The sequence below is a fragment of the Typopeltis vanoorti genome, chromosome 13 (assembly GCF_054136105.1).
Source record: "Typopeltis vanoorti isolate ZY-2024b chromosome 13, IOZ_Tvanoo_1.0, whole genome shotgun sequence".
Lineage (NCBI taxonomy): Eukaryota > Metazoa > Arthropoda > Arachnida > Uropygi > Thelyphonidae > Typopeltis > Typopeltis vanoorti.
The window spans coordinates 48837242-48864661 of NC_143561.1; the positions used below are offsets into that span (position 1 = coordinate 48837242).

The 27420-nt window shown below is 33.6% G+C and overlaps 1 protein-coding gene and 1 long non-coding RNA gene across 2 annotated transcripts in view; one reads left to right on the forward strand and one right to left on the reverse strand.

Moving 5' to 3' along the window:
* The window catches only part of LOC150100126 (carbonic anhydrase-related protein 10-like), a 79577-nt gene extending 59077 nt beyond the window's left edge, over nt 1-20500 (reverse strand). The window contains exon 1 of the mRNA XM_090402599.1: nt 20464-20500. Within this exon, the coding sequence (XP_090258725.1) occupies nt 20464-20500 (37 nt within the window). The remainder of the gene's footprint in view (nt 1-20463) is intronic.
* A 472-nt stretch (nt 20501-20972) lies between these two features.
* LOC150100127 (uncharacterized) overlaps nt 20973-27420 on the forward strand; it is a 163284-nt gene continuing 156836 nt past the window's right edge. Inside the window, exon 1 of the long non-coding RNA XR_016549243.1 lies at nt 20973-21298. This is a non-coding gene — a long non-coding RNA (uncharacterized LOC150100127). The remainder of the gene's footprint in view (nt 21299-27420) is intronic.

Genomic DNA, 27420 nt, shown 5'->3' on the forward strand with positions numbered 1-27420 from the left:
CAAAAGACGAAAAGTACATCAGTTATTATTCAACTACGTAACAATGGTAGCATTTTTTGAAATTTACAGTACAAGCAACAGTAGTAACAGTATTAGTTATCGAAGTCATTACCTCCATAATAATTGGTGGGTTTGTGATCTCCGGTCAGAAGAAGCGGAGGCTACCAGTTGGTGGATCAACAAAAAAAAAATAAAAATAAAAAATACTGTCACATAAACTAATCAATGCTGTTGATTATTTTGAGACAGAATCCAATACAGCTCCTATAACGCCCTCTAAGAGATTTCTATGGAACTATATTCAAGTGACGTTAAGTTGTATTAAAAATTGGTGGATTTGATTTGAGAGAATGAAGAAGAGTAGATAGCGTGATTGAAGAAGGGAAGTCTTCTTCACTAAGAAGTCTCGATATACAGATATGAAATACTTTATTAGATCAAAACAAAAATCGATGTAAATGTACACAATTATTATACATTGATATCGATTGCCAAATGCTGTTAAAAATAAAACATTAAAAAAAAAAAACGGCAATTTTTTTTATTTCCAAAGGAGTTGGCAGAAACATCTTATCCTTTTTGGTTGGTATTCGATTTCTTTCTCAATCTTCAACGGTAATCGAATTCGGAGGTACCAGAGAAGCTAAAATAGATTTTGTGCATTTTTTTCTGAGTTCTGTGGTTGAAAACTCGAATTTTTCGCTTTTGTTATCGATCTTGATTCAAGTTTGAATACGGTTAAGAGGTTGGTAAGCTGTTGGAGAAGTTGTGGAGTTGAGGATGGTACAAAGAAGATGCACGAACTTTTAAAGACCTAAAGATTCGTTTAGAAAACATTTTTCAGGTCATTTGCAACCTACTTAAGGTCATCGGCCATTCCTAGTTTATTGTAGATTCAATAGAAGTCTTTTTTGCGTCTTATTGTTTGAAATGGACTGATTGTAACTTAATACCCTCTAGTGAACACAATTGGCAAGTAATTTTCTGAAGATATATTTCAGATGACAATCAAATAAGATTTCTACGATAACGGCTTCAAACTCGAAGTCCAAACTTCCCGGATGTGTAACCATTAAGCCTATACGTTCAACTACAAGATTACGCGCTAAAGTGCTAAACTGAGGCCTGCTCTTCAGGGCTCAGAATATCCCAAAGCGTATGTACACAGATATGTAACATCAGTGGTGTGCTAGACTGGAACAAACTCTGTAAAAGTACGGTTCGTCGCCTTACCAGACGAACAGAACAAACTAAGATAACTCTCCCCTTATGCCCTCCGAAATGTTAACAGATTGGGGGAAAAGAGAAGAAAAAAAAAAAATCACGTTACCAGTAACGTATAAGACCTATCGAGGTGTTTGCGAAAAGAATAAAGAAAATAAGAAGGAAGAAATCTCAAGAGAAAGAGAACGCAGTGTGTAAGAAGAATGTAGAAATCTCTAGACACCGTTCTTTTGTTGAACATGTTGCTGCCATGAAGACGCAACCTTTTTTTTTTTTTTTTAAGAAAGAGAATCTCCCCGAGGGATTGTGTCGTGTGGGTACCAGAAGACGTGAATTCGGTCTCCCAGTGATCGTCTGCTTCTTTTTAAGGATGATATTTAAGCATCTAAGATTATCAAGGCGCAGTTCCTCGTAATGGCAACATCCGGGTTCCATTCCGTCAATTTCAACTACGTTTAACCCCGACGCATTTCAAATGTTACCTTTCATCTCATACTCGTGTGATATTCTCCTGTTTGTTTTTCTCCCCTAATTAACTCTCAGCATAGTCAGGTGAAGTTTGGAATTTTGTTTGAAATGATAACCATATATGTGCATCCAACGACTAATTGTGTTGTCAGCAAAGGAAGAATGCTAACGCTTGAAATAAACAACCCAACCGGCAACGATATCATTAAGTTTGGAAGCCAATGATGTCATTGCTTGTGTGCTAGAAACAGAGAAACAACGAAGTTGGCTTTATTAAAAATAATAAGTAATGCACTACGTTAGGAACAAACCAAATTGAAAACACTACGGAAAATAAAGAGACTCTAGAAAGTGTAAACAAATAATTTTACAACGAAATTTATAAATAGAAACCAATTTTTTTTGCTAGTAGTTTGTGTTTTATTTTTTATTTTTATTTTTCTTTATTAATGTTGTTCGTATGTTTTTCTGCAGTTTACTACTACCGTTTCGGGCTGGTCGTATAAGAATAAAATATTTTACGTAGTTAAGAATTAATACGATTTTCTTTAGCTATATTCAGATCACTATTATTTCCAAATATAGAAATAATTAAAAATCAGTCCTTATAAGGACTGGCTTAAAGGGGCGAAGCAAGAATGCTTTTCATCTTCCCCGTTATCTGTAGAGGACAGTGTATGGATAAGATGTTATTGAGCATTTAAAGCTCTGATCATGGCAGGAGGGTAACAGCAATAGCCGAGCCTCAGTTAGAACTTCATTGGCTACAGCATTGCCATCCATTTCCCTCCAAGGATATTGGATTGAATGTCTGGACCCTAATTAATTAAAAATCAGGCTTGATTAAAATATTTTAGTGCTGTGTTATCCACTATTTTTAGAGGTTTTGGAGGGGAATCTTCCATTATTTTTTTTAAGTAACTGAAACATCAAAGATATGTAACCTATCCGGTCTGATATTTATATTCCAATTCTATTTTAAGTGCATATTTCCTCCAATACAATGTAGTTCCCCTGTAGTTCCTCCAATACAATGTAGTTCCTCATTAAATAATATTTAATCTCCAAGTCATTGAAACCATTCGCTGGTCGAGTAAGTCCCTGCACGTCTCATTATAATGGTTTTCCCCCATCGTTTTCGGTCTAGTAGAATGCAAACTAGTTTGGTTTATGAACTGGAAGAGTATTCTGCGCATGCGTACAGTTCACTAAGAATTAATAGATGAGCGAACACCACTTGGATAAAGCAATGATTTCAAATTGAATGAATGAATTTTGAATTTTGAAAACTTACGCATGGCGATTTAATAATAAATGTAAGAAGAATGGAATAGACGCATAAAAAACATAGAATACGAATAAACAAAAACAAAAAAAGAGGAAAAAGAAAGATGTGAAAAGTGGGGCAGTGAATTAAAGTATACATTGTTCATGGGAAGGGTTGTTTTAGACCGAGTATGATACAGCATGATAGACAGAATATAAAAGTTCTCTTATGAAAAATAAAAATAAAAATAAATAAATAAAAATCAGCTTGAATGGCTCATTCGAAGGTAGCAGGGTTTTTTCTTCCGGAACTCGGGCTTTTCCTTCAACAGAATGGACTAACCGGCCATAGTACACACACTTAATTAACAGATAAAACTATGTTTATTACCTTCCATCGTGTTCTGACTCATTACGAGAGACCATAAACATTATTATTATTATTATTATTATTATTATTATTATTATTATTATTATTATTATTACAAATACAAGTGAAGATAATAGAATGCAAATAAAATGGAATAAAAAAGTAAATAAAATAATATGAACATAAACTTCGTATAATAGAATGTGAATAGCATGAATTGTATATTGAATAGAACGAGAATAGTATCAAATACAAATCGAATGGAATGATTAAAATAGAAGGGAACTGAACAGTCACTAGTGTGATTATAAATAGAACTCCATAGAAGCCAATGAATTCTGAATAAGAAGAATCATTAATAGCGTTCTGTTCTATCAATAAAGCTACTATTAGAATAGAAAAAAAAAAGTGATAATTAAAATAAAACAGCTTCAAATCCAATGCGAACAATAAAAATAATTTTAAGTAAAATATCAAATGGAATAGTAAACAGAAATATATAATAATGCAAGAAATAGAATCCAACCCATAAAAATAAAATAAGATAAAAAAACATGTATATCGATTTGCATAGAACAACTACTTATGCAATTGGATAACGGCAATACCCATCTCACAAAAAAAAAAAAAAAAAAAAAAAAAAAAAAGTTAACACTACACATAGAACCAATACTATTCCCATTGTTTAGCTTAATACCCAAATACTTCTTTTTTTTTCGGGAATTTAACGAATCTACTTTTGTGGCCTTCGAAACATTTAGCTGTAGATGAATAGCCGGGATCTATAAATGACTTTATAACACACACATACAATATATATTTATCGCCCTTAATTTTCAGGCTTAGATGTACTTCCCTTGTAACTCCCATATACAACCGAAGGTAATGGTACTAACATGGCCCGTTAATGGACGCTCACTGGTTCAGAGCTATATTTAATCAAAGACCAGTGGAACTAATGACAGTGTGTCACGTAAATAATGAGAAGCTAGTGAGCCTTTCCATCGCATTCCTTGAACGTAGCCAGAAAATGACTGATTTTGTGAGTGAGCTAAAACCGGAAGGTAAGTAGAGTTTAGTGGGAGAGAGAGAGACGAAAAAAAAAAATATTCATCCGTATCTTACGACCATTAGGTTGTACCTGTGGGTATATTGGGAGACGCTAGGGTAGACTTACGGAGGGATGGCGGAGGCTAAAAAAAGATTATTAACGAGCTGGTTGGACACTGCTCTCCGATTATGATTTGAATTAATAATTCACACGCATTTGGGCGAAAAGGAAATACGGGATTATGAGGAAGGATCTGTGATTGCATCTTTCGTAAGCACGTGCGAGTGAATCGTAATATGCAATAGTGGTTAAAAAAATTATAGTATTTTTTTTTGTTGTTGTTGTTGATGTTGGAATGTTCAAAAATCGGAAATTTTGGCTATCAGTTAAAAAAAAATTACTTAAAAAAATATCCAGACTTGACAAATCATTTGTTGTTCAAATGGTCTGTCTTTTTATTCTTTTATATATTTTCAGCTTTTTTTTACAATTTATATCTAAATTTTAATTTTTTAAATTAATTTTTTTCATTGTAACAATCAGTTAAATGATTTTACCATTAAAATTTAAACAGAAAACTTTTTTAGATTTAATTGTAAATGAAATCCGATTTAGCTTACTTTTTTGTTTCAAATTTAAAGTTAAATTTAGATATTAATAATTGCAAACCTTTAGCATCGTCAATTTAAAAATTATAAAATTTAAGATTTAAAATATTAAAATGTTCTATTAAACTTTTTAAATTTAAGCATTTAAAAATTCAGTGCTTGAGAATTAAAAATTTTTAAATCTAAACTTTAAATTTTACGATTATTTCTTTAATTGTAATAATCAGTTAAATGATTTTACAATTAAAATCTAAATAAACTTTTTTACATTTAATTTTAAATTAAATACAATTTAGTTTATTTTTTTTTCAAATTTAAATAACTTTAAATTTGAAAATAATTTTAAATTTTAAAATTTTTTAAAGAATTTGACAATATCAAACCTTTAACATTGACATGTTAAAATTTAGGATTTAAAATGTTAAGATGTTGTATTTAAAATCTTTAAATTTAAGAAGTTGAAAATTCAGATTTTGAGAATTTAAAATTTTTAAATCTAAATTTGGATTTATTAAAATTAGTTATTTAGTTAAGAAGTGTCAAAACTTTTTTTTCTTTCAATTTGGAAAACGCCTTTAATTTTAATTTGTGATGTTTGGTTGGAAATACAAAAAAAAAAAAAAAAAAGCTTTTTTCATTTCGATTTTAGAACTAGATATTTAAAATTTTAAATTTAACTTTTCCATATTTAGCATATTTTATTATTGAAGCCTATGTATATATATGAGTGTGGCAATGTTTGGTACACGAGACACTAAAAAAAGATTGCAAGCTTTTTACAACTTGCACCAATTACCTGAACTTACCAAAATATGAAACTCAACACATTTTGATTTAATTTTATTATAAGTAGTTTGTTAATTTAGTTTCATCTAATGAAATAGAACGAGATTTATTTTTATTTAATTGTGAATAACCCAAATTAATGAGTAACATGCATCACTTCATATATTTCCTGACTTCTCTTCGGATGATAGTAATGTCAATTAAATCAAAAGAAGAATGTAGTCTATCTACTAGCAATGGAAATAGCGCGCGAATCAAGGAACTTTTCCATTAAAAAAAACCCACATCCCTATTACGAATATGAGTAGTAAATATAATCCATGAATTTATACAACGTAATTTGTTTTGTTTTGTTTTGTTTTCACAGACATTCATCATTACAATGAGCCAGCTCATTCGGTTTTTTATATGCTGGAATTTCGTCTCGAGAGAACTACTTCAAAGAAAGAGAATGAAATGGAATAGCAAGTAAATTATCTTGGAAAAACAGAATGCTTTTCTTTTTTTTTTTTTTCTTTTTTTTTTTTTATGGGATCTCAGTGTGGCAATGTTCGATAATCGCTGAATTAATCTTCAGACAATCTTATTTGATCAAATGATATTCGGTTAAATAGAACGCACTTATTTTAATTAGCATAAAAGGTTCAGAAAGCAATCTTATTTATTTATTTATGCCATAAATAATAAATAATGCTGATTTTATAATTTCCTGTAGTGTTAAGATAGTTCTTAATGTCATTAATAACTAAAATATCGCATTGCATCAATTATATATTTTATTTTTCTTTATTCTATTCTTTGAATACAACTACGCAACTTAAAATCGAAATGAATTAACTAGGAAAACATCACTAAATTAGATAATAATAATAATAAAAATGGAAAAAATGGCGTCATATATAAAGCGATAGAATAAATCAGTCTGCGTTTTCTTTTTAATGAAAGAGAGTGCACTTAATAATAGAATAATCCAATGAAAATATGCTTATGTAGAACTTGTGGGTGTAAACTACCAATACATTTATTTACAGAATAGTGAAGCGTTGTCATAGCAACCGTGTTTCGTATGTATAGGATTGATATTGTAGTTATCTGCGTTGCACATGTCTCGCTGTAGCTTTCGATACTATTGATTGTATGCATTGAGAAATACCTTTCTGCTTATGGGATGAGTTCGGACTTTTTTTTCCAAACACAATTATGTCATGTTGTGTGTGACCTGTCACGTTTGTAGCAAACTTGTCGGATTCTTCTATTACTAGGAGAAGTCAGCCTAAACATTTGGAATTAAAATTATATTTGAATCTTTCCTTAAATATACCATGTCGAGAGTCTAAAACAGTGTTTGATACACAGACGATGTGTAAAAAATAAATAAACAAAAATACAAAACTATATCCTTAGCCCATCCGCGATAAAATGGTATTAAAGATTTACAAAAATGTTTCGTGAGTGGTAGCTACATAATTAAATAAAAAAACTGACAATTTTAAAGGAAATTTTAAGTCCACTAAGACTTATATTTGTGATCACGCACGGACTTTTAACTTCTAAAAAAGTATACACACAGCTGCAATTATAGACTTGGAGCCAACAAATTTATCAATGAAAAACCAAAGAAATGATTATTGCATTAGAACAGTGTATCTATTTTAAAATATCCACCTGCGCAACATTAACAATAAGCAACAATGTGTTATCCTGCGCACGTCAACAATGGCCAACAGAGTGCTTTCGTGTGTATGGCTAATAGTTTTCTTCCTGCGCAAGTCAACAATGACCAACAGAATGCTTTCTTGTGCATGACCAATAATGTAAATTTCTTCCCGCGCAAGTTCAACAATAACTACCTTAAACCTAATTTAATACTTTTTTCGCCCATTTTCTATACTTGATTTCCTGAATTCGATATCAGTTCAATGCATGTAGAATGTACTGTAAACTATCTTGTAAGCAATCGAAAGCAGCGGAATAAATAGCCGATATTTAGGTGTTTGGATGTGTGTGAAAAATATTCTCGTAACATGTCAAGTAGAAGAAGGAGAGATATTTGTTAGGAGTGGCGGTGTTATCTCCATCTGGACGGCACACTTCCACACGAGAACGATACTATCCCCGAGATTAACGGCACTCTACGGCACAGGAACGAGCATCAAGCAAATAACCCTGAGAGAGAGAGAGAGAGAGATACACGCAACCGTTGCTTACATCATCACGTTTCGTTCACAGCTCTCAAGAACCGTCAGGTCGAATCAACATGGGACGTAATGCGAGAGGGGAGTGTAGAAAACTCCGAGAATTAAGGATTCTAAGAAACGATCTACAAGGGACCCTCACATCAAGAGGCTTCGGCGAGATGTTTGCCTAACTTAACGCTGGCTGCAGGGTAATGTGTGTGTGTGTGCGAGAGAGAGAGAGAGAGAGAGAGAGAGAGAGAGTTTTCGTGTGTTAGCTGTGAGGAAGATAACCCACAAAACAGTCGGACTTCATAAGGTGCTCGCCGCGCATTTTGCCGTCATTTGAGCAGCTTACCGTAATGCAGAAGAGGCATTCAAATGGTCGTGCAGTACTTTGGTGAGGTTGTTGATTGAATCACCCTGAAAAAAATTGCAACTGTTGGAGTTTTTCTCTTCACACCACCTTGCTACGAAATGTTCCCCTATCATCTCTTGTTCCCAGTTAGCCTTTTTCCTATATTAGGTTCAATTTGTATATCCCCATCATGCACTGTTCCTATTAGATATTTAATTATTACATCTGAGACTCCGTTCACTTTATTATTCCTTTAGTTTTTACATTTGTTCTTCTATTCCTCCTTCCTTCCTAATCTGATTCATTGTTACACCTTCTTCTATTTGTCCGTGGTTCCTATACCTTTAATGGTTACATTTGTGCTTCTATTCCTTCACTGGTTTAGTAATCAAGGTAATTGTTACAATGCTGCTTCTGTTCTTCCACAGATCGCTTATCAGGATGTTACATCATTTCTGCTATTCCTTGTCTGTTCCTAATCATATTAAATGTAACATTTCTTTCGACTCCTTCATGGTTCGTATGCTCTCGTAATCATCACATTTATTCTACTGTTCCTCCAATGCTCATGTCGTATTAACTGCTACATCTGTAGTTATATTCGACAATTCTTTCTAATAATCATCTTTTTAATAATCATCTTGATTCTTCTATTTGTACAGGAGAAAGAATGTTACATTTTACTGCACTATTTTTCCATTGTTCCGATAACATGCGTGTGTGTTTCTGTTCCTCGTTTCAGTTGTTACATCTCGGCTTCAATTCCTCCACATTTCCTAGATTGTGTTATTACGTCTATTCTACTATTCCTCTATTGTTATTTGTAATCATGTTCACTGTAGCATTTCTTTCATGGTTCCTATATTATTTTAACTGTTACATCTATTCTACTATTCCTTCACTATTCGTGTAGCTTGTTAACTGTTACATCTGTACTTCTATTCCTCCGTTATTCCTATGTCTTATTAATTATTACGTTTGTCCATCTTCTATTCCTACAGGAGCAGAAAGAATGTGTTAATTTTGTTATCTTTGTGCTTCTATTCCTCCCTAGCTTGCGTATTAATTGTTACAGCTAGGCTTCTATTCTCGTATTAATTGTTACAGCTAGGCTTCTATTCTTCTGATGTCCATCATGTTAATTGTTACATCTGTGCTTCTGTTCTAATATTATTTTCTTTTTCTTTCATTCAGAGGCCTCGTGACTATATCGGTTTTTCTCCTTGCATTTTTCGTATGCTATTAAGTTCGCGTTTATATTTTAGATTGTAGCTTTGCATCCTAAATTCTTTTATTTATTTTTTACTGTTATTTATATATTTGTTTTCCTCATTACATTTCCAAAATGAAATCGATTGATTATTCTAATAAGTTTTCTGTCTTATAGTTCACTTGCATGTTTCTATGATGTTAAATGGATGACGCAACTTATCGAATCTAAAAAAAAAAAAAAAGTCTTAGCTTTCTACAAAGAATCTAAAAACACAGAATTAACCTTCATGTGTCCTTCTTTATCTTTCATGTCTATATTTTATTTTTTTTTTTCCTTTGCTAATAAACGAACTAGAACTTTATCCCATTTTCTTTCTTTTACAAAACTGATTGATTTTATAATAACAACCAAACTATAATTGCAATTATCGGCATTTCGGCTAACGTATATGTAATCAACGCCATCTGTAGAAAAACAAATATTGGTCTTTGAAAATAACCTTTTTTTTTTTTTACCCTAATTGCTCGTTTCTATAGAATTCACTTTTATTACTCAGTTTAAGAAATTTCAAAAACTTAAAAATACAGAAACTTTGAAAATAAATTTAAAACTTCTAAGACATAGAATGAAAGAAAAAAAAGTGCATTTAACGACACCAATTAAAAATTAAACGCATAAAATAAAACAGACTGAACTGATCAGTAAAAGTCTTCCATGTGGGAAACAGCAGCTGTGGATATAAATCATACCTAATTACCCTATCGGGAATTCATTAATAAAATAATTTAAATGAATCGGGTAAAGATCACTAAAAAAAAAATCAGTATTTTCTTAGCAAAAAATAAATAAAAAAATTTCCCCTTATAAATAATGAAGTACTAAAACATCATCGAACTACAATGTAAAGTAGCGCATGTGCAGTTAGATTACAGAATGATTTCTGTAATCTGATTGCACATGCGCTGCTTTGAGCGCATGCGCTGTTCCACTTTTAGTATACCTGGATCATTAAATACAACAAAGCTCGTAAACTAAATACCTTGTGACTAATTATGAACTGTATTCAAGATTCTACAAGGTCGATCATTTTAGTCCTAAATTTTTAAATTTCCGTATAAATTTTACCACACTTTTTCGCCTAAAAAGTGTCGTAAAACTTTCTAACTTTACAGTTAAAAATCTATTAGCACCCTCTATGATGTGGGTGCTAATAGCTTCCTCTCCACAATATCGCTTCTTATGTTTACATTCCATAATATATATGCTTTCTTTACTCCAGGGAATGCTGCTTATATCGGCGTATCTCCTGTACTAGTCCTCCTCTAAGAGAACTCTAAACATGTATTATTTATTTAAAAGCATCTCCGGGAAAAAAATAATAATAAAAAATAAAGATGATAAAATCTTTTTCTATGTAGCCGGAGTTGCTTTCTTTTGAATCATTTACTTCTGTGATTTAGCAAGCGGGTCACGTGTGTTTTTCGCGTGCGTGTCTTTACCCAGAAGCTATTCCTGGCCCAAAATCTTAGTTCGTATATTCTCAGGGTGTGGCCGTATTCTTAGCATGCGGCACGCATTCAGTGACCTCCCCCTCCCCCTTAATATCATCGACCTGTTATTTTGCTGATCTTTACAAAAGACCGGGATCAACTCTCCAGGCAATCTCCTCAGGGATGGAAGATGATTACTGCACTAGAGATTGTCCCATAAACTATAAGCTTTTGCTGTTAAGAATTGATTTGGTTCTACATTGTCAAGGAACAGAGAGAGAGAGAGAGAAGATTTGAGAGCTGAAACCTTAAGTAAATTTCTTCCTCGTGCTAGCATTTCCAAGCTTTCATCTCTCGAGGAAAAACTTGGGAATTAAATGTACCTTCTAGTCTGATGAAGCTGCTAAACCATCCACCCCATTGCCTCCAGTGAAAATATAAACTAGGACGCATTGAACCGAAACAAAAAAAAAAAAAAAAAAAAAATAGCATCTGTTTGCATTAATAATAGCACGTATTATGAGCCTCCGTTTCTAGTTGTGGTTTGATAATCCCCGGATGTTACTCTGGCTGAAATAGACGCTTTTTTTTTTTTTCCATTTTTATTTCTCTAGTCATTAACATTTAGGATTCAGAAGCTTCCATAAAAAAAAAGGCATAGCAATGAAATTCTTTAACACATACTCCTCATTAAACTATTCTTTATTTCTAGCATGAAACTATTCTGTGTAACAGATAGTAGCCAGCCACACCCAAATGAATAAATATTAAACGCTGTGTCATCTATAGCGACAGTGGGAAGAATTTAAAAAAAAAAAATAACTTCACCTGTGAAATTTTCAGCCTTGTGTGACTTGGTTGCTAGGCAACTGGGATATTCAGCCACTACTTCTCAGGTGTAAGAATAGGGAAGTCTTCGACTCTTCGTAGAACCCATGTGGTTTCTGATAATGAGTAGGACTAGCTTCGAGATCGTTCTCTTAAAGTTCAAGAGACCAATCTGTTATACGTGTGTGTGTGTGTGTGGGCTCTCTCTTAGATTCGCACGTGAGGGTCAAAGCCCTAGGGATGTATTCCCTGAACAAGACAAGAATGAGGCATTCTAAGTAATTTATTATCCGGTTTCGTTCCTCCTTTGTGACCTTGCACGCTTTTCTAAAGTTTGTTTATTAGTTAATATATTGAATGCCTTTACTATAGGATTGACGAACAGCGCCATCTGAGTTTTATCAATGAAAATGAAAAGAAAAAAAAATTAAGAAATAGTTGTTTGATAGTAACATATTTCTATAATCGTAAACATGGAAAATGTTAATCTTTTTTTAAATTTAGATTTAATTTTAATCATTCCTAAATTTTCTTTTTAATTTTTGAAAATAATAAATGTTAAGATAGCTGCTGGTATTTGTGGCAACGTTCCTTGATCCATATTGCAGGCTTGTATGGAAAACATGAAAGCTAACTGTCCTTGAGTTAGTCAATTTTGGCACTGGCAAGCAGGTTTCTCCCCCCCCCACACACACACAGACAACCTCCAGGAACTGCAGTTTATAATCCGGTAGCTTAAAATTGATTGTATAATTCACACTATTTCACACAACAATAATACCGTTAGTATAGCTAGTAAGAAATAAAATACGAGCACAGTAGAAGGATTCAATTTGACCTAATTAATAAAACTGGATTCTCTATCTAGTTTCTGTGAGAATCAACTGTTCGAAACAGCTGTCAGGTTAGTTAAGCCTAATCACTGCACAAATGAAAGGTAAATATATGGGATCCAGTGCGAGAAGCCAAAGTATCTCCTATACCGAAGGTTAATTCTTATAGACTTTCTAGTAAAATTTAAAACATTCATGTTTCATTTATTCGGTTTTAACATCCTCGTTATATTTTAATAATGTTTATGATCAAGAAAGGATTGTTTGGTAGTTATATACCATACTATCCTTCCAATGCTCTAGAAATCATCGGTAGCGTTTATAAGTGAAGACAAGCTGCCCACCGATTTCCAGAAGTTCGTCAAAGCTAAAGAAATCCCGTCTACTCCCAGTGGGTAATCGAAGGCTTTAGATAATTTTGATTATTTAAAATAGGGATTTAAATTTCAAAATTAAGTACATTAATCCCTATTTTTTTAAAACTTCTTTGTGACTTGATTTTACCTCGTTTGTTGAACAGCTTTCAATGCCGATACGTTTTATTTTTATGGCTATCGAAAGAAAACTATTAAAATTGGCTTCTCTATCATAGTGTAGACCTGTGGAATTCTTGGTGTTTATCTTAAGCTTTGGTGTTTGCAGTTGGATTCTTACAAGAGTAAATAGAAGTCATACGGTCTTTGACTGCGAAGAAATAAGAGATATTTGTAATAAAAATGTGAATCAAAGAATGGAGTTACATTTTATTGATAGACGTTTATTGAGTGGATACCTTCGTGACTTTAAATGTCAGGTTAGTTCTCCGAACGCCAAGGAAATGTTTTTATTATTTCTTCACGGGAGTTTGCAATGTTTGCTGTAAAGTTTCGTTTTGTAACCATTTCGGTTAGTAGTTATTCTCTTATGAAAGAATAGAAATGAGACTTTTGTAGAAGAATAAAACTGTGGTTGGATCAACGTGAATGGTTTTTTTTTTATTTTATTTATTATTTATTATTATTTTTTTTTTGAGTTCTTATTTTAAGACTTTAAACTATTTTAATTTTTGTGATTGTGATATTAGTACTTTTATGAAACTCATTTTTATATACGAGTAAAATTATATCAATTACAATATAAAATTCAATATAACCTAGCAAGTGACGTTTCGGCTATTCCTTTTTATCTTCATCAGGATCAAGAAGTAATCATAAATGCAATCAAGCCAACTTTAAACCACATTACGTCTTATTTATGATTCTGTTCATCTATATTTTGCAATTGATAACGTTTAAGAATATTAGATGAGTTCATGAGGGTTGTTTAAAGAAGGGTGTGAAATACGGGATTTAAACCAACCGTACCAAATTATTTCTTTTAATCGTACATTCTTTGCTTGGAGATTTGCACTATTCTCTTCATGGCATGTTTTGCGCGAGCTGAATCAGTAAGGCTTAAAAAAAAAATTCACGCGCATCGTTTTAATGGCATGCAAGATGTCATTTGAAGGATGATGTCATTTATACGGTGGTTCATGCAAGCAGAAAAAGTCCCAATCCCCCCCCCCACACACACACACACTCCCTTCCGTTTGATTCACTTGGTGACATACCTGGTTAATTAAAAGCATGTGTAGACATTGGACTAGAAATAACTGTTGAAATATCCCATTCATCTTACGTCATCATTGTCCTAGATGACGTAACTCAACAATGAAAAAAAATAAAATCTTTCCTGACAATGCGATTGCTGTAACTGCAATCAGACAATCGACAGAGACACGCCCCCAAAAATACGTCATAGCCAATCAAATTGTTTAAACTTTAACAGAAGCAATTACGTAAGTGAAGTTTATATTTGTATTTTAGACACTGTTCAGTACGATTTACGATTACTTATAAAAATAGATAGTGGTGATGTGTGAAATATAAAGTATATTTTAGATAATTCCTAAATTGAAATAAATCTTAAGAAATAGAATACATGTATCTGGAATTTAAGATTTTGATTATATTTATACCAGGGATCAAAGTTTATCATTCAAACACGATTTTTATTTTTTTATTTTTTTTCAGTTAACAGACATTTTTCTCCTTTTATACAAATAAAATGAAGGTTAAAAAAAGTTCGGGATGTAGTGTGTAATTTTGTGGGAATACTGATGAAGAAAGATACTAACTTAAATCGGAAACGGGGAAAAGAACCGTAATGGCGGTAATTCACACAGATACTCATAGAAATATGGAAGTATCTGTAGAAAAAGCATTGACTCTGTTTACAATTTTATGGATTCTCACCGGAGACGTTTAGCCAGATTCCAATCACGTGAAATGTGCACTGAATAAAATAGATATTCGTATGGATGTAGCGTATGTTTTGCTGAGCCTTTTTTTTTATATATCTTGGAATGGACAAAGTTCATTTGTTTTAATGTGCCTATAAAATCTGACGAGTAGCAATACTGGTGAAACAACTTTCAGGTGATGACTGGTACATATTTATATTATCCTACGAAGGATAAAAGATTCATTTCTCAGTAAACTTCTGACAAGTCTTCTTAGAATTTAGAATATGCAAAGTACTTAAAAAAAAGCATCTTTCAAAATTACTCCGTCACCAAGATGAAGTCTATTGTAGCTCTTTCTTAAAAATTAAATTTATATTTAAGCCTTTGGAAGTCAGATTGGGAATGCATACGCTGTCTTTAGTTGAAAGAGGAATTACATCACCATTATTGAGACTATTATCCTGCTTACTGGAGGCCTGAAGCGGCTTTATAAAGTTCTACATTCGGTCTTTAGAACAGGGGGTTCTATAGACCCAATAGATTCCTGAATATCTAATCTTTAGCCCATCCAAAGTACTCTACGATAAGTTACCTAAACTTTTGTGGATGGAATATACATTAAAAAATAATAATATAACGGGGTTATAATAAATCCTTCCTTATTTCATAGCAGACGAATGTATAGAATCTAAGAACGTTTCGGGATGAAAGAAGAGTGGATTTATAATTTTCCATATTTCTATTAACTGATATAATCGAAATGAAGCCTTCTTGGCTTTTCTTCCATAATAATAATCAATCGCTAATATCTTTTGCTTTAGTTTTTCAATTTTCAACTGTTACATTTCAAAAAAAATTCATTAACAATGCAAAAAACAGAAGAAAGAAATCTGAATTACGAACATCAAAAATGATTCGCAAAGTCCGTCACATAAACAGTATCAGAAAATTCTGATTCTAAACACGCATCCCAAGCCGGTGGTCATTACTCGTTACAATAACGAGAAATAAATCCAAAGATTATTCTCCTAAAAGGAGGATCGCCTTTTACGTAATAAGAATAAGAAACGGATGTAAGAAGCAGTAGTTAAATCTATCCATTCTTCATTCGCACTTTTTTCATGTTGGCTCTGTTGCTTCTGTATATTCAGATACATTATCTTCAAAGACGCACTTTACCAACAACGTAAGCCAACGCCACCTATCGAGTGATACTCTCACTTATTAGAATGAAATGTACAACGTAACAGATCTTAAACATTAAGAATGGTGTTCTAAATGTCTTTAATATATGTCAAATATATATTAATATACGTACGCGATTACTCTTTAATATATTCAAAGATATGTTTACGTTATAATATAGATCCGCTTTCCACAGAATAAGTTGTAGATTCGAATCTTCCCAGCATGGGAAGGGACGATAATAGATAATTTTCACCACTCGATGCGATGCCATCATTCCACTTACTGGAGGCCTGAAGTGGCTTGATAAAGTTCCATGTTTGATCTCTAGAGGATTTTTTAAACCTTATCCCACTGATGATACTAATAAAAACTTTTCGTGCAGAGGATTCACATTAAAATAATAATTAAAAAAAAACATTATATTGCGTCAGGTTGGACAAACAGTTATGGTGGATGAGTTTTAAAGTCAGATTATAGTATGCAAGGGAGCTTCCGTAGCTCAGTCGGCAAAGACGAAGCCCTTTGGTCGGAAAGACCTGGGTTCGATTCTTGTCAGTGACGTGAGGAACTTTTATATGGTCTCTTTTGACTAAAGGTAAGTTAGCCAGTCTCATACGGATTAGAGGGTTTTTTCCACCCGAAAACTCGGGTTTTTTTCCCTCCCTCCCTCCCCAAAACGGCCAGTAAACACACGCATCTATAGGATATAGGACACACCGGGAGGCAACCTTATCATCGAGGCGGTCGCGATTTCAAATCTTTAGCCCATCCAAAGGACTATACGATAGGTTACCTAAACTTTTGTGGGCGGAATATACATTAAAATAAACCAAAAGCAAAGTTAACCTCTCTCGAAAAAAAGACCATGAAGAGCCTCACCAACACTTACAAACATCCTCCTCAACATTTATCGCCAAAGTTATCTTTTAAATCGGAATAAACTTATTCACAATCGATTCTATTAGATCAGGGAACAGTCATTCACACTATTATATCCGTACACGCGTCTTATTACTGAATTCCCTCTATCCCCCGCCCCCTATAGCGAATTCATTCCACAAACAGATGTAAGACTTCCGGCATACACCGGAACATTACTAAAGATTTCGTTTCAAGTTATGCTAAACGCTCCGTTCACCTCTGTAGCGTTCTCCATGACCGCCATTGTGTGCTAAATGGACGCTGACGTACAGGAGAAGGTTACATATCGCTAAGTAGCAGCTACAATATCCCACCGTTAGCGAACACTTCAATTCCACTTCCTTAATATCGTAGAACAGCCAAAGGAATAAAAGAGACTTGAAAGTCCACAGAAGAGAAAATTTATAACAAACTAGTGTGTGTAAAGCTAGTTATTACAACCTACCGTACCCCGCAGGCATGCGGTACAAGTTGTGTTTAGTTTTAGTCGGTGTGTCGCCAGTTCATTCGACCGACCAATTACTAACACACCGCTGCTATAGCGAAGCAAGTGTCACAATGCGTAATGAGTGTGTTAGCTAGCGAACGGTTGGGGCCAATAACAATACTTGGCATTAGCCAAGAATTGTAACAGCGTAGTAGTTCGAATTTCGGCCGACAGGTGATGGACATCGACAGAAATATGTGATGCGTATTGTATGTATTTATACACCCAGTTGCCAACAATGAGCTGAGTTTATAGCGATAAAAAAGCTCTTCAGTCGAGAGTATTCTGATCTTATCATAGACCTAAGCCTAACCATTCTAATAAAATCGTATTTATTTTTTTAAAAGGATTTTTTCGGAGAATTGCATCTCAAACATTTATCCTATTTGTAATGTAGACGTCTATTTAGTGTTACCTCATAAAAGATGAACTGTTCGGGAAGTAAATATGTTATGTGATTGCTGACAAAATATTGTGAGTTCTTGGATCAAGAAGTAAATCTAGTTACAGTTTGCAGAGAATGCGAATGAATAATCTTATTGATGCTTTTTTTTCCTCATCATTTCTTTCTCTGCTAGCTGATAATTCAAACATCGCAACGAAGCAATTTTCTATCTTGTATCCCATACATTTCTTTTCCATTTGGTAGTCAGTACAACCGCCCAATCTAGACTTAAACGGCTTATCAAAAAAAAAAAAAAAAAAAAAAAAAAAAAAAAAAAAAAAAAAAAAAATCTTGTTTTGCCAAATCGCATTTTCAGAAACAAAGTTATCTAACATAAAAAATCGACAAGTTCTTGGAGGTCTTGTAATAGGAATGAAGATTTTGTTCTGCTTAAAACCACAAGACGAACGACTAGGGAAAAAAAAAAAAAAAAACAGACATAAAAGTTGCTTTTCTGCTAACTTTAGCATTAAATTGTTTAAAAAGCTAAACATTTGAATAATGGACAATGTTTGTGTCTCTTTGGACAATTTCAGTGATGTTTCCTTTACTGTTCGTGTTGCATTTTTTTTATTTCTTTTTTTTTATTTCAAAAATGGTTCATAGTTCTTCCTTGTTCGTTTTTTCTTGTCTGTTTTTTTTTTTTTTCTTATCTCATAGATCAAACGGCAAATGACCCACAATTCTACGGAAAACTGTAGTACGTATTCTTTGATCCATCCGTCAACTTTATAACACCGCAAGAAACCCCGAAATTCTTGCCATAAGAGGACAAAAGACTCATCAGCGTTCACAGAGAACAAGGTGAGGGTTGGACGACATTTGACAAGCAGCATCCATAATCAGCTAGCAAGAAGGATGACCAAGTTGGCTTCTCTGTGTAGAAATTGTTATCTGATTATATGTTGACAAAGATACCGAAGCGATTTTTTTTTTTTTCTGTTCCGTTGATGGGCGTTGTAGTGTCGCCAGGGATAGTGGGATTAGCGGACATTACTCAAACTGGGCACAACGCCTACATAAAGCATTAATTTTAAACATTTGCGATCCTTTTTCTTCGCATGGCTCTGTACGAGTTTCTGCTTCAAGGAAGATCCAGTTAAGACTTCTGCGAGGTAAATATCTATTTTTTTTTTTAATAATAATAACAGAGTTTTCCAAACTTGCTTTGCTTTTCTATCATCCTATTGAGCGTAGAGCTTCATATCAAATATTTCAGTCTTTCTCTTGTTCTGTCATGTTCTCTTTATTATAAGGAGATGCTTCCCTTGTAAACAAACCATGTTTATTCCTGTTTAATATAAACCAAATATGAAATGAACATATTTTGTTTATTTATTATTGTAAACAACAAAATATGCTACTGCTATTATACATAACAAAGTATGTCATGTCATGTTCCTCCTATGGTAAACAAAGCATGTTTCGCTCTTTGTAAACAACAAAGCACGCTATATTCATCTTATTGTTTATTGGAATACACAATAAGATGTAAGAGGAATAAACAAGCATGTTTATTCCTCTTACCGAAAATAAAATAGGTTTGTGATTTATTCTTATTGTAAACAACAAAGCAATCATGTCCCTCTTACTCTAGCCAAAGCATGTCATTCTCATTCCTCGCTATAGAAACATGTCCTGCTTCTTTACTGTAAACAAAATATGCCATGCAAACAAGGCATGTCCTGTTTATAAGGAACCCATACGTAAACAAAGCTCTCCCCTTATTGTAATCAAGGCATATCTGTTCGCCGTATTGTAAACAAAGTGGCTTAGCTCCCTCATTACAATGGTAGTTTTTCCATAAGGACTGTAGAGCTGTTTATCTCCTTCCCAGACCTAGTAGGGCTCAGTAAAAATGTGCAGCATAATTGTGGATGTGAAAATGGAAGTACATGCAAGTTATTTTAAGTTATCTTCAAAGCTTGATTATATGTATTTAGTAAACTAGCGGTTCTTCCACTGTTATTTTATCTCTTGTAATTCTGCTTGATATCTGAAGCGTCGATGTTGTCTTTCTTAGTTGTATAACCCCATCTTCCTCTTCTGGGTGTTTTTCAGCTTGGGAGAGGAAAAGAGGGAGAAGCACTGGGAAACAAAACATCTTCTTATTCCTTATCTCCTCTTTTACCTTGCAGTGTCGAGGATTTTTCTACATTTAACAGCTATCGTGTCGAGGATAAGGTGATTGGACCTATGGAGGACGAAAAACCTGAGTTTCCAGGTGAAAAAAATTCTCTAACTCCGTATGAGACCGGCTAACTCACCCTTAGTCGAAAGAGACCAGATAAAGGTTATTCACGTCACTGACTGGAATCGAACCCAAGTCTTTCCATATGACACTTTCAACTCACGATTGAAAAGAACATTTTTTTTTTTTGTTAAGAACTCAGAAAATGTTATTAAAATATTTCACATGTTGTCACTCTGGACACCGTTAGCGAGTTCCACTGGACTTTATATGCTTTGAAAACTGATTTCAATTACATTTGCAGCTTGGTACTAATACTTCTTCTTCTGACATGATGGGCCATTCATTAAGCCTAATTAAACTGCACTCAATAGAGCTCTGATTCTTTAATATGAATTGGCAAAAAAAAAAATTTTACAGTGTTCGGTGATAGAGTTTCTCTGTTGGTCTTGTTCATATTTACAGTTAAATGTGTATTGCTTCCACCATTGTAAACACAATGTTACTTCATTTATTGCAAACATAAACACATTCCTCCATTATTATGAAAACAAAATATTCTAAATAACATTAAAAAAACATTTAAATCAAAATATGTGTTGTGTGAACCCATCAGATTACTGGGAGAGGTGAGTCTGATGATGGTTACTAATTATAAGATTGCTACGAATATTGCATAATGAAAATGCACACACACACACACACACACACACACACACACACACACACGCGCGCGCGCGTTAGGTTTTAATCTTACAAAGGAGGCATTTCCGTTATTAGTAAACAACGTACAGTTCGCTAATGAAGTGTTGGGTTCAATTTACGACAGTTACATGCGCGTTTACCATCCTCCTTCAATTAATAGATGTAAAAGATTGCTAATGAAGAAAACGAACGTTCGCTTGCCTGATTATTTAATCATTGTTTCGATGGTTCATTAATAACTTGAAAATTACCTTCTGTTTGTGTGTAGTGTATTATCAGTGGTAACATTCCGAGTACTGGCTATAGGATGCGTCATGGCACGGATCGGTATCAACGATGGCTTTTGCCTGGAAAAGCTTGCGGCGGGTGGGTTCGAATCCCGTATAGGATGCCACAAAACTTTTCAAGGGGGTTTCTCATTCTAAGGTAAGCCAACCAGTCTCGTATGGAAGTAAACAGTTTCTTTTTACTCCTGATGAGGTTTTTTTCATCCCGCGAAACAGGTACACTGGACAAAAGAACACACGTAATTTACAGACAATACATTTGCCTTATATAGCCTTAGACGCTTCGGTCTTCATTCCAAAACAAGTACAATATACTTTCAACACCTGGGTGCGCCACTAACAGAACTCATACGGAGGTAGAGAGTTTTTTATCCGGAAACTGGGGTTTTTCGTCCCTCAGAACATGCAAACCAGCCCCATGAACACACACACAGTTCTATAGTCACAAATACTTAACTCCCCCCATGAGGGTACTCAACCCGTCCTAAAGGACGGGGAGAGGAAGGAGCGAAACTCCATACGAATAAATAAATAAATTGTTTTACTTTTATGAACATGTTATTGACCGCGAAATTCAAATTTATCCGATTTTAGATAAATGAATTTAATTCTTGTCGCTTCTAAACTGTATGATGACCAACTATATGTTGTTGTCCACTGCTGCCATGTACACGCCACACTGCATTCTCGAAGTCTTCGCGAATGAATGGTTATTTTCTACTACTTTCCCCATCCTTGTAAAAATTAATCCAAGAAAAATCGTATCCAACTCCACCCCCCTTCATTATGCTACCGATTCAGTCCCCTTAATCCTAAAATCGGAAGGGAGGATTAAAGAAACAGAAAAACAATAAAGAAAGACGCAAAGTTCGAGACACACACACACACACACACACAAAAAAATGAAATACGAGCACAGTTTACATAGGTTGGTGTCAATAGCAATCACTCACAAAGGTGACCGGTAAAATCGATCCTAAACAAAAGAATTTTTTTTTTTTTTTTTTAAGTATTCGCACGAGGGAAAATAAGACCAGTAAAACGGAGATAAATTGAAAGCTCAAGAAGGTGGACCCTGGATGTGCACGCGGAGAAAGCGAAGAGATGAGGGGGGGGGGGGGGTATCTAGCAAGGATGAAAGGCGAATACAAGAAATCCATCATGCTTGAATAATAAGCTATAAATATGGGATAAAGGCTACCTTCAGGCAATACAAAACCAAGCCAGACATTGAGAAAAAAAAAATATATGGATCTCTTGAAATCTTATTTTCCATTTCAAATTAGGAAAGAAAAAGCTTACTGTAAAGAATGAAGAAAGTAGGAGGTGACGTAGAATGATAAATAACATATACGTCTGTAACATTATCTTAAGACAACAATTAAGAATTAGATTTAGAGTAAACGGTCTCTTTAGGTATCTCTTTGAAGAATCTTCACTATTAAATACTATTAAATCAAAATAATTCTTTGAAATTTAATTGATGAATGTTTTAGTTGGTACTTAAGCCTCTTTGTTTCCAGTAACTGTAAACGTGTTTTAATAGAGTCTTAAGTAGGCTTTAATATAAATTTATAAACGTCTTTATCTGACATTAAACACATCGGTAGGGGAGAAATAGTTTGTATTATTTCGTAACAAAGCTCTAGTTGTTCATTTAATGTTAGTTTCAAAGCAATGAGTTGAAAAATGATGTAATGTTGTAAATGGAGAAATTGGTTTGTTTTTCTGTTTGGTGGTTCGACACGATGTTGTGTTAAAAATTAAAGGCATCTTTTTCTCTTGTTGTAAGGCCAATTTTAGGATATTGGCGATACTGGAACATAATTTCAAATAACGATATTCTCCTTAACTAACTAGTATTAACAATTAATTGAAACCATGTCTTATAAGAAAATGAAACGATAAAATGAGCATCCATAACTCAGTCAGTTTCAAGGGTGAGTGGTCCGGTCTCGTATGGAGGCTGAGAATTTTTTCTCTCGGAGACTTCAGTTTATCATTCCCCTTGAACGCACACATATCTACGGGCATAAATATTTATTCTTAGAGGGATGCAACAGAGGAATGTCGTACCGGCTGCATTAAACTGTCTAAAACTCCTAACTTCTGGTCTCAGCCCGTCTAAAGACGAACGAGAATTGAATAGAGGGAAAGAATAAATATATTTTCATTATATTACACGTGTATTTAGATGCTTTCACATCTTTTTCTCTTGTTGACTTCAAAAGAACGGCCAAAAAAAGGAAAGCGACATTGATGTGTAAGATTCTGGTGTCTTCTGAAATTACGACAAATATTCAAATCTGATTATTTAGAAGTTGAAAAGTATCTTTCAGACTCTTAAGGGCACTGAGTACACCTATGGCAGTGTCATACTCCACTCGTGCTTGCATCTGAGAGAATACATGGAGAAATGTACTATTCGATTCTTGTAACACACTTTGTTGATGTATATATTAATAATAAGTTAAGTCCAATAAGCTTGTCGAAAGCTACCAATACCAACAGACAACTTCATAACAGTTCGAACCATATTGGATCCGCAATTGTATTGTTAGGAGGTTAAAGTGTATCGTATAATTATAAATGATTAGTACAGAATGATAAAAAAATAGCATTCTAAGAAATGATCCAATATGGCAGGGGTGTTACCCGTCGATCGCGATCGACCGGTTAATCGCGGAACGATTTTTGGTCGATCTCATGTGTATTCCTCCTTACTTACAAATTTAATTAAAACTGAAAACGTAGTATTTTATTTATCATTATTTTTTATTATTTTTAATTCGCTTTAAGTGTATTGCTATTGTTTATTTATTTTTTGTTAAAATTGTCAAATCAGTCATTTTCTTATAAGTTGGGGTAAATGAATTAATTTGCATCAGTGGAAGTCAAACAGCGTGCCGAGTGAATACGATTATAAGCAAAGAGTAAAAACTCGATTGTAACTTAAATATTAAATATTCCAAAGCACATTACATCGATTTTTTATTTAGGTTAAGTCCCATGTGAATATTGTAAAAAAATAAACTTGTTTGTCTCAGTATAGTTTGTATTAGATGTTTTTGTAAATAACTCTTTTGAAGTTAATTGCATATACTGCTTTAGTAAGAAAATGTTAGAGTGTTAAAAACAAAGGCAATGTTTTTGTCGCCGAAGCTGTACATGGCGGCATTAGAAAGATCGTTATTGAAACGTGTATGTATGTATGAGAAAGGCTTGCAGGCTCTAAGTGTTAACATCTCCGAAGTCAGTCAGAAAGAGGTCAATCAACTTTCCGATTGCCGGCAACTACAATCAAAACAAAGCGGAGTAAAAACAAAAGGCGTGCCGAACCTGAAACTTAAGATGAAAGAATCATACCAATTCTTTGGGGGTTGCCAAACTTCATGCGAGGTTTCAGAGGAGGCCTAATAAAAAAGGGACTGAAGCAAGCAAACAGTAGGGGTCCCGGTACCAGAATTGCTGTCAGAGAGGAAGCCGCCCGGTCCAGAGTCGCCATCAGAGAGACTTCCCGGATCCACGTTGCTTGAGAGGGGAGTTTCCCGCTTCCAGAAAGGAGCTTCTCAGTTTGAGACGTCGCTAGAGAGAGACTACTTCTAGACCGCAGACAAGGTTTCAAATTGCCAAAAGGAAGAGTTCCAATTGCTGGAGAAAAGTTTCCAGGCCAGGATAATATCAAACATTCACCAGTGTGTTGCGTTTTCATTACAATTTGATGAATCAAACGACTTCACTGATAAACTGAGCAAAATCAAGATATTGCTCAGTTAATGGTGTTTATTCGCATGGTATTTCAAGATTATTCAAGTAAAGAAGAACTTTTGAAAAGTATACCATTATTGGGAAGGACCAGGGGAGCAGACATTTTTTCGGCATTTGATGAATTTGTGAAACAACACAAACTTCCGCTTTTTAGACTTGTGTCTATTACTACTGATGGTGCTCCTGCAATGATAAGTAATAAATCAGGCTTCATTTCATTATGTAAAAACGATGACAAATATCCAGATTTTTAATGTACCACTGTATTATTCACCAACAGGTACTGCGTAGTAAAATATTAAACACAAAAGATGTTTTGGATATTACATTTAAAATTGTAAATTCTGTTCGAGGAAAAGCCCTGCATAGGCGGTTATTTAAATTACAGGCAGATGATGATAGGGAACTTCTGTTGTACAATAATGTTCGCTGGCTCAGCAGAAGTCAATTTTTAGAAAGATTTCTTGTATTAATTAACGATATAAACATTTTTCTTGATGAAAAAAGGAGATATTTATCCACAATTGAGTGATAAAAGATGGTTGTTACACTTATCATTTTTAGTAGATTTCTGTACGAAATTAAGCAATTTAAATTTAGAGTTACAAGGTAGAGATAAAAATTTAATTGACATGTGAAGTTCAATGAAAACTTTCCAAAAATGCTTACTTTTATTAAATAAAAATATAAATGACCGCGAATTTAGACATCTCCCATATTTATTAAAATGTTTTGAATAAAATCAAGAAATGCTTCGCTATGATTTAAAAGAATTTATTCGTGAAATAGAATTAGTTGATGAAGAAATAAATTCAAGATTTTAATAAAAGTGAAATGATTGTATCTTTTATCAATATTTCATTTCAAGAAAACTCGAACATCACAGAAATTTCAAATAAAATTAGTGGGCTGCTTGATATAAACCAAGCTGAAGTAGAACTTGAGATAATAAACATTCAGAATAGTTTATATTTCAAATCAATAAACAATGACGTCACTTTGAAGTGTGCACATGAATAATTCCCAATATTGCGCGAAAAATTCTGTCGTGTTTCCGATCGACATACTTGTCAGAATCCGCTTTTTCAAATATGACCGTCATAAAAAATCAATTAAGAAACCAAATTACAAATGATCATTTGGATGATTGTGTGCGATTGGCCACTTCTTCATATCAACTTGACTATGAAAATATTGCGAGATCTAAACAATGCGAAATTTCACATTAACTTTTTTTTTAATCAACCAGCGTTTCCTACAAACTCATAAGTCTGTAACTTGTGAGTTTGTAATCAATCTGTTGTTTTTTTCTAACTTTGGTTTTCCAAAATAGAGAAATAAATATTTTATTCCAATATATTTGGGTTTTTTATTTTTATTTTTTTGTATTAAAATATTTGTTGTATTAAAATAATTAAAAGTGATAAATAAATTTTTAAATACACAAATAAAGTTTTTAGTTGTGTATTTTTTTAGTGGTTTTTTTGTGCGTAATCAGATATCAGTTGGGGGAACGTGATAAAGAGAGTAGATCGCCGAATAACTTTTTATAGAAAAGTAGCTCGCGTAGTACTTCAATAGGGTAATTATGGTGCCTAAGGTGTAATTCTTTTGCTTGTATTAGACATACGAACGTCGATGTTTTTTTTTTTTTTTCACGAGTGAACTTAAAATCATCTCCGAATACTTGTACGCCATTTTGTCTTAAAAAAAAAAACTGGAAAATATTGCTGTTGTTTTTTTAATTGCATTAGATACTGTAATATCTAAGCGACATATGCACACTTGTTGCGCAACAGCAAGAGAATTTGAAAAGTACTTCGAAAATACGAGGGCCATGATTTACTGTGCGTGTGTGTAACGCTATGCTAACAAATGTGGGCTAATTTATATTACGGGGGAAAAAAAAAACTGTCTACAAACTTCTAGATAGTTCGAATATAACTAGTTCGCACACTCAGTAATTCTGCTCACAATAACTGCCTTTTAACTGATAAGTCTTTATTGTAAGCATTACTGCTTGCGTGAATAGAGTTTACAAATAGGAAATCTACAAAACTAGATTATCACAAGCAATCCATAATGCGTTCTTCCTAGAGAAACATCAGGGGCTACAATTTTGTATCCATTAAAAACGGTAATCTTCTATACGTGTAGAACTGTAACCTTGCATGCATCTGGAACTACAGTCTTGCATGCCAGTAATTGCATATTGGACAAACCAATCTGCCAACAAAGAATGGAACTTGCACATTCGAACTACCATCAATAATTCTTCTGTCTTTTGTTGAAATCATGCGAACAGGCAAATGTATATTCAGGATCGAATTCAACACACACGACTATTGTCGTAATAACCATAGAAACACAAACATTAGACAAGAACGCGCAGAGAATTCCTATAAACAATCGATTTCTGTAATTGTTATGTCCATTGTTCACTCAACAAGCCGGTATGAGTTTTTTATAATTTACAAGGTTAGTTACCTTTAA